Source organism: Trichosporon asahii (assembly GCF_000293215.1).
Source record: "Trichosporon asahii var. asahii CBS 2479 unplaced genomic scaffold scaffold00070, whole genome shotgun sequence".
In the NCBI taxonomy this organism is placed as follows: Eukaryota; Fungi; Basidiomycota; class Tremellomycetes; order Trichosporonales; family Trichosporonaceae; genus Trichosporon; species Trichosporon asahii.
Genome location: NW_014040855.1, coordinates 764,322 through 777,644, shown reverse-complemented (window position 1 = coordinate 777,644; position 13,323 = coordinate 764,322). Strand labels below are relative to the sequence as shown.

Genomic DNA, 13,323 nt, shown 5'->3' with positions numbered 1-13,323 from the left:
AATGACTGATCTATGGGTCGGCCGGCGGGCCGGATGAAGGACCTGAGAGTCAGGGTGCGCAGCGACTGAGTTCGCATGCATTCGGGGAAATCGGTGCGGGAGGTCGATAGCGTTGATCACGGGGGAGATTGGTCGAGATGCTTAAGCGCCCTCCTCGTTGTCGGGCTCGTCCTCGTCGTCCTCGGGAACATCTCCGTACTCGACGTCTCCGCGGTCGTCCATGGTCTCGTCACCCGGGAATCCGCCAACGCCGAGACCTCCCTCTCCCTCCTCGTCCGACACCTCAGCCTCAGCCTCGGCCTCAATCTCGGCCTCAAGCATCTGGCTCGCCTCGGCAGCGGCCTCCTCCTCGGCGCGGCGCTTAGCCTCCCTCTTCTCGGCGCGCGCCTTGTTGCGCGCCTCAACGCGCTCCGCCTCCCTCCTCTCTCCTTCTGAAGGGGCGATGGCGCCAACCTCAACTCCGAGCGAGTCCGTGAGACGCTCGAGCTGCGTTCGTGCCGGCGACGGAGCAAGACCGGCGAGGAAGTGTGAAAGCTGGGTGTACGTTTGCTTCGGGGTGATCGTGGTCGAGCGTCCGACCTGCTCGATCAGGAGGGGGGAGTTGAGCTGCTTCTCCATTGTCGATTGGTTTCGTCGGCCGCGCTGAGGTAGTGGTACAGGGGGTGACGGACGTCGGTGCTGTTGTTGTTGTTGACGGCGACGAGCGAAATTTTGGAACCGTAAGGCAGCGAGCTCATGAAGTCATAGCGTGCAGGATGGACGCCGAAATCTTTGGTGGAGGGCAGACGGAGGCAAAGCCACGAGAAACGCACGCGCTTACCCAGGCTGCACGAATAGTGGGCTTGGTATTGACTGAGGTTCCAACGGCAGCAAACGCGACGCGAGGGCTTTGTATTGCGGGCGGTGAGGGGGCGGACTCAGGCACGCAACAACAAACGCCCAGCACTCAGGCTGCGAACCGTTGCCGTTACGCACGCAAACATCTTGCTCGCTCCTCAACCATCCCTTGTTCGCCTCTGTCCGTCAACTTGCCACACCTGCTCGACAACGGCCCCCATCGGCCCCTTCGACTCTTCTCGACCTCCCGACAACATCGACAACTAACGTTAGCTCTTGTTACTCTTCCACTCGCGCTGTCTTGCACCCAGACAGCGATTCGGAACATAACACAACAATCGACACCAAGGGACTATTGGACCAATCAGCCTTTCGACGAGGCGCACCCGGCCCTCATTCCAAACACACACATAACACACGCACACACCTACCTGCAGTAGCGGCTTCACGCCCGACACACATACGACTCCAAGCATGTCGCTCGAGAACTATACCAAGCTCGAGAAGGTTGGAGAGGGTTAGCTCGAAGTAGGAAGGCGGAGCTGACAGGGATCAGGAACCTACGGTGTCGTCTACAAGGCGCGCAATGTCCATGATGGATCGATCGTCGCGCTCAAGAAGATCCGTCTCGAGGCCGAGGACGAGGGTGTGCCCTCTACGTCCATCCGTGAGATCTCCATCCTGAAGGAGCTCAGCAAGGACGACAACATTGTCAAGTGAGTTCTGCTCTGACATCACTGGCGGCGATTTCTGCTCTCCGTGCCTTCCTCATAAACCTCCTCCACTCTCTCCCCTCTCCATAGTCATGACAGTGAGCTAACACTCGTCAAAGGCTTTTCGACATTGTCCACTCTGATGCCAAGCTCTACCTTGTGTTCGAGTTCCTCGACCTGGACCTGAAGCGCTACATGGACTCGATCGGCGACAAGGGCGAGGGCCTTGGCCCCAACATGGTCAAGAAGTTCTGCTACCAGTTAATCAAGGGATTATACTACTGCCACGCCCACCGCGTCCTGCACCGTGACCTCAAGCCCCAGAACCTCCTCATCGACAAGGAAGGCAACCTCAAGATCGCTGATTTCGGTCTTGCGCGCGCGTTCGGTATTCCCCTCAGGACGTACACCCACGAGGTGAGTAGGCCCCAGCCGCAGACGGGGTCCGTAAACCTCCAGCCTTTGACAAACAACTGCGGACAGGAGGCGGACTGCGAGAAGTGCGCAGGGGGCAGAGTAGAATTGTGTTAGGCAAGGAACTGATTGCTAACTCATCCCCAGGTTGTTACGCTCTGGTACCGTGCGCCGGAGGTTCTGCTCGGCTCGCGCCACTACAGCACAGCAGTGGACATGTGGAGTGTCGGGTGCATCTTCGCCGAGATGGCGATGCGCCAGCCCCTCTTCCCGGGCGACTCGGAGATCGACGAGATCTTCCGCATCTTCCGCCTGCTCGGCACGCCAGACGACGAGACGTGGCCCGGCGTCTCGAGCCTGCCCGACTACAAGGCGAGCTTCCCCAAGTGGCACGGCGTCGACCTGAACAAGACGATCAAGGGACTCGACGCCGACGGCGTCGACCTCCTCGCCCAGACGCTCATCTATGACCCCGCGCACCGTATCTCCGCCAAGCGCGCGCTGCAGCACCCGTACTTTGCCGCTACTGCCTAAGCCGCTCTCAGCGGAGAAGTGAAGGATGCGTCGATGAGTCTGGAGGTCCGGAGGCCTGGAGAAGTCTGGAGAACCCAAGAAGTTAATGGAGAACGTCTGTCCGTCTCGCCCCGCCCCGTCTCGCCCTAACCCATATAAACACCCAAACGACAGGACTATCAACTGTATACCCCACCCACTCACCCGGTCCTTGTAGAGCCCGGCCCGCACGGCGGGCTCATCATTTCTGTCTGCATTGAATTTGCACGTGCAAGCTGGTGGCATAGCGGCTACTGACACAGGTGATACAACATGAGGACTAATCTAACAGGTGGTAGCGGGTTCTTTCTCCACTGCAGGCTCTTCATTCAACGGCTCGTTCTTCACGATTGAAGACGCAGGCTCGCGAGTGTATTGTTTGGTCTATCAGACACGTGCTCGTCTGCACGGCCCGCCTCTGCTTCCGACTTCACCATAGGCTCGTTCTTCACGTCAATCTCTTTCTTAACCGGCTGTTGCTCCTCGTCCGGCTCGAAATCAGGCCCCGGGTCACGCATACACGGTCCCCGACCTTCAGCGTTGATATCAAGGATCTTGAACGTGTTGCACTCCGTCTTGCCGGCCCGTGAGCCCTGGCACTGCCAGAAGAAGACCATGCCGTCGTCCACGATCTGGCGCCCGTTCACCGTGCTCACGCTCGTGGGCCGGATCCCGTGCGCGGCGCGCACTTTGCCTTTCTGGTCGGCGCGGAGGGACCTGGTGTGTCAGCTAATCTACAGCGGGAATGGCAGCTGGTAGACGGGGCTTACGCACATGGGCAGATCGCATTTACATTTGGGCGTGCGTTCTGAGAGGAAGTCTGGGTGTCAGCTTCGGGGTGAAGGAGCAGCTTACCGTCACGATAAAAGCGGAAGGTGATGTTGATGCGCGACGTGTACGTTTCCTGCTTTTCTGGCGGGACGGGGTTGCCCTCCCTGTCCCACTGGGGACGGTAGATATCGATTGCTTTCTGCGGGGGGATGCTGGGGTCAGCTTCCGAGACAGAGTTATCGAGCTGTAGCAGTTAGAGCTCACGTGTGCTTGTACCGCTCCTGACACCCAGGCGTCATGAGCACGAGCGAGTTGTGCGTCAGGTCGACTTCGTACGTGCGTACCGGGCCGGAGTCAAGCTCGGACGCGCTCGGTCTCACCCGGAATGCGCGAGGGACGCCGAGCGAAAGACTGGCGATGGTCGGGTACGGACCCAGGTTTGTCAGTTGGTCGGCGTGGAAACCGACGCTGAGGTGTCAGCTCGAACGTGGAGCTCTAGTTGTCATCGAGGCCGCGAATGCGAACGTGAGCACGCCTCCTCAGCTGCATCGAAAAGGTCCTGAAGATGACTTCGGTCAACTCACGTTGCTGCGGCTCCTTCGTAGCGATTTGCGCCGCACATGTTTGCGCGCCACCGGCCCCGCCACTCGAGCGGATACCGCGGCACGCTGTCCAGGTACTCGTTGACAGCGTCTTCGACGAGGAGGGCCGCTTTCTCGAGCTCCGGTGGCATTTTCTGGTCTGTCAGCTTTATGCAGCACTGTACAGCTATAACGCTCCCATAACTAGACATCACCCTCCTGTTCCAGTCACACCACCTACTCACAAAGTACTCTACAGGCGCTCCAGACAGAACATAGTCGCGCCAGATACCGAATACTTTGGGTGTGCGGCTGTACGTCGAGCTAGAGTGGTTGGACATGCACTCGCGCCCGTTCAGGAAAAACTTGTTGTAGTTCCACTTCGGCGACTCGGCCATCATGACATGGTACAGCTGGGCTGCGAATTGAGGGCTGAGCGGAGACTGGAGCATGGCGACGGGGATGCCAGACGCTTTGATGGCAGCTGGCGTACCGAGACGGAGTGGAGGAAGCTTCAGTGGTTCTGATCCTGAAGCGAGACGTGGTTTAGGCGCAGAAGACTTCAGGAGAGAAGACCATGCCCCTTTCTGCGCCTCGCGATCGATCTCCGGAAACGGTTCTGGCGGAGCTTCTGGAGGCGTAGGGTCGCGCGAGGTGGAACTGCCTTTCGCGCGTTTGGAGTTGGGACTTGATGTCAAGGAAGGTTTTGGTTTCATGAAGAAGTCGATGCCCCGTTGTCGTTTCCTTCCCTTCGACCCTTGGCTCGAACCAGAGCCTTCCCCCAAGCCGAGGAGGAGCAACTCAGCAGCACGGCTCACGTCATTGTTGGCACGGTCGAGTGCTGCGTCATAGTCCTCGAGGGGGTAGGTCGCTGGTTCGAGGACATGAATGAGAGACGCTAGCGCTGCGTCGCGCTCCTCATGACGCATGACGGGAGGTTGAGCAGAAATGCAAGGAAGGCGATGTTTTCGATACCTCGCTCCACGAACGTTGCCTGACGGTGGACATTGCGGGTGGAGGTGGTTGAGTCAACCACCCGGGGTGCGATGCCTTTTGTTTGGTTCCGGCTGGGCGATCAGGGCGGGTCCGCGTGGCTTGTCCCGGCGGCTGGCGGAACCCGGGTGAATCACTCGGCCTATGAGCCTGAGGTGAAGATGACAAGACTTGGCGAGACACAAGGAGCGGGAAGGGGGAGCTGTCTCACAACATCACAAGAAGTGAACAGCGAGCATGACCGATCACGATGACGATGACAGTGAACAACGGTCGCTTGCTGAGCTTGGCGTGCGCTGGAAAGGAGGAGGGAAAGGACATGTCCACCAGAAGGAACAGTGGGTTTATCCAGCCAGGTCGGGCAGGCTGGTCTGTGCAGAATGAGGCTTTCATTTGACGCCGCTCGTCGCCCGAAATCGCGACCTGGTCCTACCTTCACGCGTAGTGTGTTCGTCCAGGGCGCCGCAGCCGATTCAGGCAAGTCTGGTGCATGCCGTTACCGTTCGTACTATCTCCCTCGCCTTGCAAGCCCTTCTCCCTCTTACCGTCGCTGAGCTGTCGGTGTCTCCCGATCTCTCTCTCTCTTACCAACGAGTTCCCCGCATTCATCTCTCTCTCTGCATCGACGACCCCATCCTGTATCTTGTACCACACCTGTAGACACACCCTAGAGCTCCCTTCCAAAACAACAATAAAATTCACCCCACCATGGCCTTCATCGCTCCCCTTCTGCTGGCCACGATGGCACTCGCCCACGGCGGCCACGGCCACGACGGCAACGACCCGCACGCCGCCGCCGCCAACGACGATTCGCTCGGATACGCTCAGCGGCACGTGAGTCACTCAGTCCGTGAACCGGAACTAACGTGCAGATGATGTCTGAGCACCACATTGACCAGTTTGACCTCCCCGCCTTCTTCAAGCTGCACGACCTTGACTCGGACGGCTTCTGGACGACCGAGGAGATCGCTGCGCTCTATGGTCTCCGACACCACTCCGTTACTGGCGAGGAGAAGAAGATCCCCGAGGGGCTTGAGGAGCAGATCGTTTCCGCTGTCCTCGCCAAGCTGGACAAGAACGGCGACTGTAAGTTGACCCGGAGCTCGTCTGCGACGCTTGAGCTAACGCTGCAGCCAAGATCTCACTCAAGGAGTACGTCGCCGGCGGTGTCGACGGTCTCCCGACGATTGGCGATTTCAAGCACCTCGGCCACCACTACGACGAGGAGTCGGAGTACTTCCTTCACCACGAGGAGCTCTACCACAACACCCCCGAGACTCAGACCGACGAGTCGTACACCCACCCGGAGGACATTGAGCACTTCAAGTGTGAGTAGAACAAGCGGCGGCAAGCGAAGTGAGCACCGCGGGTACAGCCTAGGACATAGAGGACGGCCAGCAGGGTCTACAGGTTGGGGCGGCCAACGTTGTCGAGCTCTTTTGCCAGCGGCGGCGGCGGCGCAGCCCACCTCTTCCTCATATGTCACGCCAGGCACTGCCGAGCCGTGCCTGTTTCTGTCCACTGCCTTGCCTCCTCCTTAAACGCTTTCTGTTTCCGCTTCCGCTACATGGCTGCCAGCTGACATGCAGACCATGAGAAGATTGAAGCCGAGGAGGACGCGCGCGAGCGTCTCTTCGAGGGTCTCGCCCCGGACGCGGACCTGGACCAGGACCACGCGGCGCAGGACCCGCTTGACGCGCACGCCCACGCGGCCGGCGACGGCCCGAAACCCGACTCGGACGAGCAGAAGGCGCACCGGCTGGTCAAGGGCAAGCTCGGCGCTGGATCGCCTAACCGACTCATCGCTGAGGCTGCTGGCGGACGGCCGAAGCACAGGCACTCGGACGCTGAGCGGGCCCGGAAGGATGCGCCGTGGAAGTACAGGATGAGGGCGGGGCTGAGGAGCGATGAGTTCTAAGCCCGTCGCGAGCGAAGCGAGCGTATGGGCTAGAGCGAGCTCTGGCAGCTCTGGCCGAAGACGATCTGCCTCTGAGGAACGGAGGTGAGCAGTGGACTAGGAGCTTGAACGTGGGCCGGCCCCGTTGATCGACTGCAGCTCTTGACTCCTGACTGCAATTCTCTCGCTTCCTGTTCCCGACCCACACCACACGGCAACCCAGGTTTTATACTATTCTTGCATGCAGTCATAATCCATTGTTGAAACAGTCTAAGTGTCTATAGTCATTAGATGTGGCGCGCCGCGCCTCCTCGTTCCTCGCTCTGAGTGTCCATCTCTCACTCCCGGTTGCTCTACGCCGAGGCAGTCGGCGCAAAGGCGTACTTGAGCAGGAGGTCTGCGATCTTGGGCCCAAAGACGGGCTGGAGCGCATACTGTCCTGCAATACCGGCGTCGAGCCAAGCATCGCCAGCGAGCCTAGACGTGGCAAAGAGGAATCCCCACGCCCAAACGCGGCCCCAGAACCCACGCACGCGGTACCCCGTGATGTTCTTCCACGCCACCTCGGCAATGCAAGCGAAGCTGGAGGCGACGAAGAAGGAGCCGAGCGGGATGGGGGCGGCAATGGGGTCCATGAGGAGTGAGCCGAGGGAGTGGAGGAGGCCAGAGTAGAGGAACGAGAGGGGGAAGAGCACGAGCGGCGAGGCGGGGAGACAGAGTGCCCTCGCAGTGCACGAGGAGAGGACGATGAACTGGTGCCGGAAGAGCTGGTGCCACCTCCTGCCCCAGAGGTCAATGACGCTCTCGGCCTTCCACGGCTGGTCGAACACGTCCACGTCCCATGCGCTAATCTCCCACCCAAGCGCGAGGAAGAGGACGGCCGCGCCGTGGTAACAGACTGAAATTCCCCAGTAGACGGCACTAGCGACACAGGAGAGGACGCAGAACGCGACGACGAGGCGCGGCACAATGATCCCCGTGTGCAGCTGGGGCAGGATCTCGACGGATGTGCTGTCCAGGAAACGCTTGAGGGCCGACTCGCCGTTGAGCGCGCCGTAGGCCAGCGTGTTCGGCGCCATGTGACGGATCAGGGAGAAGGCCGTGTCGAGGACAGTGTAGAAGAAGAGGAAGTACTTGAAGTGACGCGCGATCGCGCCCAGGCGCGTTGACGGGCGGGGTCCGACACGAGGCTCGTGTCGCTCCAGCGCGGGCAGGTTGTGCGCCACCTCGTAAGGCGTGCGCTCAATCTTGCGGTGCTTGCGCTTACCGGTCTTTCCGTTCGCCTTGCCGTTCCCGTTGGCGTGTCCGTTGGCGTGTCCGTTGGCGTGGCCGTTGGCGGAACCATTGGCGACACCGTTCGACGTAGGCTTGTCAACACCAGTCAAGCCGAGGGCGCCGCCCTCCTCGTTCTCGTCGACGTCGCCGATGGTGTAGTTGGGCGGGCCGGCCATGTGGTCCAGTCCCACGGAGCCCATGCGGAGCAAGCGCGAGTTCATGCAGAGGTCGAGGGCTGCGCGCCACTTTGGCCGCGGCGGGTAGTACGGGTCGCGGACGCCGCGGGACAGGAGCGCAAACTCGGCAGACTTGACGGCGAGGTGCAGCCAGACGACATTGAGGGCACAGTTCCAGATGTTCAGGAGCGGGTCTGGGTGTCAGCTGTTGTCCATGGAAGGACTAGCTCGGTGTGTAACGCTGGGGAGCGGAGCTCGGCGATACGGATTGGGGGACAGGGCTGTGGAGCTGGGTGCACCGCTCCACACCGAGTGCACCAGTGCACCATGCACACAGCACGGGGTTGATGCGAGGTGCGACGTCGAGGGTGACGCAGCGTTGCGTGCTCTCTTCCTCGCCAGCATGCCAGCTCGCCCCGTTCGCCCACCCCCTGCATTCCGCACAGACGCATGACTCACCTGTAAACCTGTACGAGAAGTAGCTCCTCGCCATGAGCATGAGGGCGACGACGCCGGCAGCGAGCCGGAGCAGGCGGTTGCTGCCCTCCTGGCGCTTGGAACCGCGCTCACCCTCCTGGACAAGCAAGAATGCCTGGACCCAGACGGCAAAAGCGGGGAGGAGGAAGTACTCTGCCAACCGCTGGGGCTGGGCGAGATCAACACCGCGCAGTGCCGCCTCGTGCACGGGGGCCAGGAGGCCGAAGGGTCGGCTCCACATGTCGGCCAGCCCAGAGGGCGTGAGGAGAGTCGCGTAGTCGTTCGCCATCTGGCGAAGAGAGGCGGAGAGGTCCATGGTGAACCTTTGTGTGGTGGTTGGTGGCAAAGAGATTGTTGTGACAAAAGTTGGAGTATTAAACGACGGCAGACGGTGACGCCCGCCTGCGGTCTGAAGCGGCGGTGACGATCCACACGACCTCGTCCCTGAGTTCTTCACGGGCCGGCCAACTTTATCAGAGGGCAGCCAGCGTGCGGCCGGGCCTTACTCGGGCATGTGACCGGTCCTCTCCTTGCGTTGAATGCATGCTGGCGTCCGGCCAAGCACTCGGTGCATGCCGAGCGGGCCGGCTTGCAGCGCCGGTCATGTCAGAGTGCTCGCGTCAGGACACTCCGGCACCGATAACACACGCTGATAGGCGTAGACATGGCTTTGGATTCCGTCAACTGTCAGTCTGGACCACGCCATGTCGCAGATAGCTCTCATGGGTCGGCCCACGCCAGCCCACGCGCACCTCTCGACGCGGCGACGACATCAGTGTTGCTCCGAAACTCCTTCTTGTGCTTCGTTCCAGCGACATTACTGGCCAAAGTACTCACGACGAAGGCCGCATGAGACGCAGGCAGCGGTGACCTTGTAGGCCGCGTCATTCAACGGCTCGTAAGACCCCGATGCATTCCGCGATGTCGCGAGTCTTTCTTACACGAGGCGGCCGAAGCATCCGATCGAAGCAACGGTTCGATAAGTCTTCTCTGCCAACTTCATTCCCACAACGACGCGCGAGTGTTAGCTCAGAGGAGCCGGATATCGGGCTCCGCATATCGACTAGCGCCCTCGAAGCGTGAAGACGATTGCATCCGAGAGCCGGTCTGAAACGCCTAGCCCGAGATCTCTTGAAGTAGCGCTTGAAACGCGACTGAAGGTGCTTGAATGCACTTCTTTCCCCTTGCACCATACCTCTCTTAGCAGTTGCTCAATCGCATCTCACCTCCTCCCATTCATATACTTCTACCTGACAACTCTGGACATCCGACAGAACACGACCACATGCCAATGAAGGAGGTAGTGCCCATGCGTTGGTCCCCATGCGGGGCTCAGGCGCTCCGTAAGGACTTCAGGTAGCCTGGGCCTGAGTCATGGCGCGTCCACTGGTCACCCAGACCTGCACCGCCAAGTGCGCCCGCAGCAAGAAACCACTAAATGAATAGCAGAATGTCACCATTCGGTGCATACGGCGCAGACGGCGCATAGCTTACGGCGCAACGGACCGTGCGCCATGCGCTAACTTTTCTCCACGCCGCCGCCCTCCGTGACAACTCCTAGCTCTTGTGACCAAAAGAACTGATGCACGCTTCGCTCACTCATTCACAGCTCACCTTTCGAAAGAGGGCATCGGCAAGCGCTAAACAGTGGGTCAACAAAGACGAGGAAAGAGCCAAGTCCCAAGAAACTGCACAGGCCCCAACGCCGCCGAACGCCCCCCGCCAACAACAAGCACACAGAGCACTGGAGAGATCACAGTGCCGCGCCCGGTCCCAGTCCTCTGAGTCTCTGCGTGCCGTGATCGAGCCGTGACTCGGCACTGGGTGTCACAGTGACATTACAAGCTCCCATCCAGACCACCAAGGCTATACTTGTTGCCAGCCTTAGTTCTGCACTCTTGCCCGACAGCCACTACACTCTGCAAACTTTCGGCGGCGTACACACCAAACTAGACAATCTCGACTGCTGAGACGACAGCGTTTCGGCACAACGTACAAACAGCAGCAGAGGAGGAATCGACAACGACAGAAAGGGCCAGGAGACCGAGAGCGAGTCAATTGATCGAGGCACGATGCGCATTCTCAAGGTACGTCCTCCCCCCCAGCGCGTTCAGATAAGCGCGCTCGCCTCTCGTCGCTTGCCTCTTCGGGAGCCTATGGCTCGCTATCGTTCTCAAACGCCGAGGCACAACAATGGTCGATAAGGATCAAGTTCGCTAACGCTCGCAGTGCGCAGTGATGGGCTCCGGCGGAGTCGGCAAGACGGCCCTGACGTGCCGCTTCGTGAATGGAGAGTACATCGAGACGTATGACCCGACGCGTGAGTCTGCTTCTTGTGGGGAAATGCTGACGTGAAGTCGAGGATTCATGTACGTATCAGGCAAGTACTTGCACTCTTGCCTCCTGGCTCTCCGTCACTTCTGCTCTACGCCGTTTCGTGGTATCGCCTGGTCGACACCGGCCCCCTAGTACGGATGAGACAGGAGAGAGACAAGCTTCACCTCGGTCGATCGAGGAAAAGCTGATGACAGATCGGAAACAGTTCATGGTCGACGGGCAGGCTGTCATCCTCGAAGTACTCGATACGGCCGGCATTGACCAGTATCTCGCCCTGCACGACCTGTTCATGCGCGAGAGTGATGGCTTCATTCTGGTGTTCTCGTGAGTACGATCTTGGGTGTGGGGTTGCAGTGCGGAGTGACTGAACGGTGGTCGTTTCCGGCGTTCCAGCGGAAGTTCGAGAAAGAGGCCGTGCTATGCACTGCCCCGCCAAGAAGACCTGTGGTGCACCCGTGGAATAAGCACGGAACTTGGGTCCAACGATGGACCAGCGGCGGCAGCGGCGGACGTAGCGGAAGGAGACGCACACGACCGATTAGGTTCGCTAACACCCGCAGGCTCATGTCGAAGGAGAGTTTCGACGACGTGGTGCGCACGCGCGACCAGATCCTGCGCCTGAAACAAGAAGACCTCGTTCCCATGGTCATCGTAGGCAGTGAGTCTGCCCTTTCTCCATTCACCTATACCTCCCCCACTGACGTGCAGACAAGTGCGACCTGACAGCCGACCGCGTCCTGCCCCCACAGCTCGGCGAACAGCTCGCCGCGCGGGCAGGAGGCGTGTACCTCGAGACGAGTGCGAGGAACAATGTGAATGTCATGCGCGTGTTTCACGAGGTCGTGCGGCAGATGAGGCTCCATCCCACGCGGGATATGAAGGAGCGCGAGGCGAGGCGGAAGAAGGAGAAGAAGTGTGTTATCCTGTAGTTATGACCAGCAGAGAATGAAGGTTTGATGATGACGAGCGGGCCTTGTGGTGAGTAGAGTGAAGATGTAGATAGGTTTAGTAACGATCTTGATTAGAGTAACGACTTAGACCTCAGCATGCAAATGTCAATGAGCACAATCAGAGAATCTCGGAAGCTGCTGGGTAATCATAACATCGTGATGCGTCACAACAACTCTGCCCCCGGACAAGGAATCACCTCCACGCCGCTAGCTTACGGCTTGCACGCCTCCTCCATGGCGCCGACGGCCTGGGCGAGCTTGTCGCTCGAGACGAGGAGGAGGCGGCCGAACTGCTCAACGCCGAACGACTCGTCGTCGCGCGGCGGCGCAGTCTTCAGCGGGTACGTGTGAACGGCCTCTGCGCGCGAGTCGATCATCTCCTCCTCGGGGTGGTACGTGAAGCTTCCAGCGGCGAGGCCGCCGGGGGCCTGGCCGCCCTTCTTCTTCTTATTCGTCGCGCTGGGCGTTAGCTAACGACAACAGAGACGGCCAGCTGCAAGAAACTCACGACTGGTCAAACTCGAGTCCCGTCGCCTCCTCGGCGCCCTCGAGCTTGTACCCCCGTCCCCAGAGGATGTAGTGCGTGAAGCCGGCCGAGGACAGCTCCTCGCCCAGCATCTTGTAGAGAGGCGGGATCAGCGGCAGCGGGAGATTGAGCATGCGCATGGAGAAGAGGAGGGCGGGCTTTGACGAGCCGTCAGTCAGCGCCGACTTGATCGCCGCCGGCGGGGCGGTAGAAAGGTAGTAGTCGATCAGCGGCTTGAGGGCCGGGTTGTCCTGTGATGTCAGCTGTGCAGTCGACCGCACCTAGCTGTCTTGAACTCACCTGACATTTCCTGATGTCAACGGCCGCCAGCATTCCCCACGGGTCGCTCTCCTCGCCATCCGTCTTGATCGTCGAGCCGGCCTTCAGTCGGGTTCCCTCAGCCAGAATCAGGTCCGCAAGCTGGTGGACGTCGATGAGGTGGTCATCGTGGCTCAGCGTTTGACGGAGAAGGCGCTTGATGGCGATCCTGGACGTTAGACCGGAACAGCCGAATTTCTATCTAGACTCACTGGTCAACGTCCGGGTTGAGATTGTAAAAGTCAAAGTCGACGTTGATCATGCTCTTGCCCGGTCAGTTACTCCACGGCTGGAGAAGTCGCGCTACTCACGACGTCGGAACCGTCGCTCTCGTCGCCCTCGTCATCTCGGGGAGCAGCCTTGCGCTTCACACTCGTTCCAACGGGCACGGCAGACAGCTGGGGGTTGGGCATATTGTGTTGGGGCCGATTGGGTGATGTTCTCAGAAGTCGGCAGTCATAGCGATCGGTGAACTCATCTTGGAAGCGGCCAAGATTTGGTATCAC

The 13,323-nt window shown here is 59.9% G+C and overlaps 7 protein-coding genes across 7 annotated transcripts; 3 read left to right on the top strand and 4 right to left on the bottom strand.

Moving 5' to 3' along the window:
• Positions 1-141: 141 nt before the first annotated feature.
• Positions 142-618, bottom strand: A1Q1_04110 (uncharacterized protein; the record flags this gene model as incomplete). Its single annotated transcript, XM_014322487.1, has 1 exon — positions 142-618. The coding sequence occupies one exon, from the start codon at positions 616-618 to the stop codon at positions 142-144; it is 477 nt and encodes a 158-aa protein (XP_014177962.1).
• Positions 619-1,311: 693 nt separating this feature from the next.
• A1Q1_04109 (Cdc2 cyclin-dependent kinase) lies at positions 1,312-2,498 on the top strand (the record flags this gene model as incomplete). Its single annotated transcript, XM_014322486.1, has 4 exons — positions 1,312-1,344; positions 1,387-1,553; positions 1,670-1,967; positions 2,112-2,498. The coding sequence occupies 4 exons, from the start codon at positions 1,312-1,314 to the stop codon at positions 2,496-2,498; spliced, it is 885 nt and encodes a 294-aa protein (XP_014177961.1).
• A 362-nt stretch (positions 2,499-2,860) lies between these two features.
• A1Q1_04108 (uncharacterized protein) lies at positions 2,861-4,797 on the bottom strand (the record flags this gene model as incomplete). The annotated part of the gene is made up of 5 exons (XM_014322485.1): positions 2,861-3,233; positions 3,287-3,531; positions 3,632-3,755; positions 3,872-4,023; positions 4,114-4,797. 5 exons carry the CDS (start codon positions 4,795-4,797, stop codon positions 2,861-2,863), a joined length of 1,578 nt encoding a protein of 525 aa, XP_014177960.1.
• A 772-nt stretch (positions 4,798-5,569) lies between these two features.
• Positions 5,570-6,779, top strand: A1Q1_04107 (uncharacterized protein; the record flags this gene model as incomplete). Its single annotated transcript, XM_014322484.1, has 4 exons — positions 5,570-5,695; positions 5,761-5,947; positions 5,995-6,189; positions 6,451-6,779. 4 exons carry the CDS (start codon positions 5,570-5,572, stop codon positions 6,777-6,779), a joined length of 837 nt encoding a protein of 278 aa, XP_014177959.1.
• Positions 6,780-7,111: 332 nt separating this feature from the next.
• Positions 7,112-9,002, bottom strand: A1Q1_04106 (uncharacterized protein; the record flags this gene model as incomplete). The annotated part of the gene is made up of 2 exons (XM_014322483.1): positions 7,112-8,403; positions 8,669-9,002. 2 exons carry the CDS (start codon positions 9,000-9,002, stop codon positions 7,112-7,114), a joined length of 1,626 nt encoding a protein of 541 aa, XP_014177958.1.
• A 1,992-nt stretch (positions 9,003-10,994) lies between these two features.
• Positions 10,995-11,952, top strand: A1Q1_04105 (RAP-like protein; the record flags this gene model as incomplete). Its single annotated transcript, XM_014322482.1, has 4 exons — positions 10,995-11,006; positions 11,067-11,347; positions 11,584-11,681; positions 11,732-11,952. 4 exons carry the CDS (start codon positions 10,995-10,997, stop codon positions 11,950-11,952), a joined length of 612 nt encoding a protein of 203 aa, XP_014177957.1.
• Positions 11,953-12,185: 233 nt separating this feature from the next.
• Positions 12,186-13,230, bottom strand: A1Q1_04104 (uncharacterized protein; the record flags this gene model as incomplete). The annotated part of the gene is made up of 5 exons (XM_014322481.1): positions 12,186-12,432; positions 12,482-12,750; positions 12,800-12,986; positions 13,030-13,082; positions 13,129-13,230. The coding sequence occupies 5 exons, from the start codon at positions 13,228-13,230 to the stop codon at positions 12,186-12,188; spliced, it is 858 nt and encodes a 285-aa protein (XP_014177956.1).
• Positions 13,231-13,323: the final 93 nt, after the last annotated feature.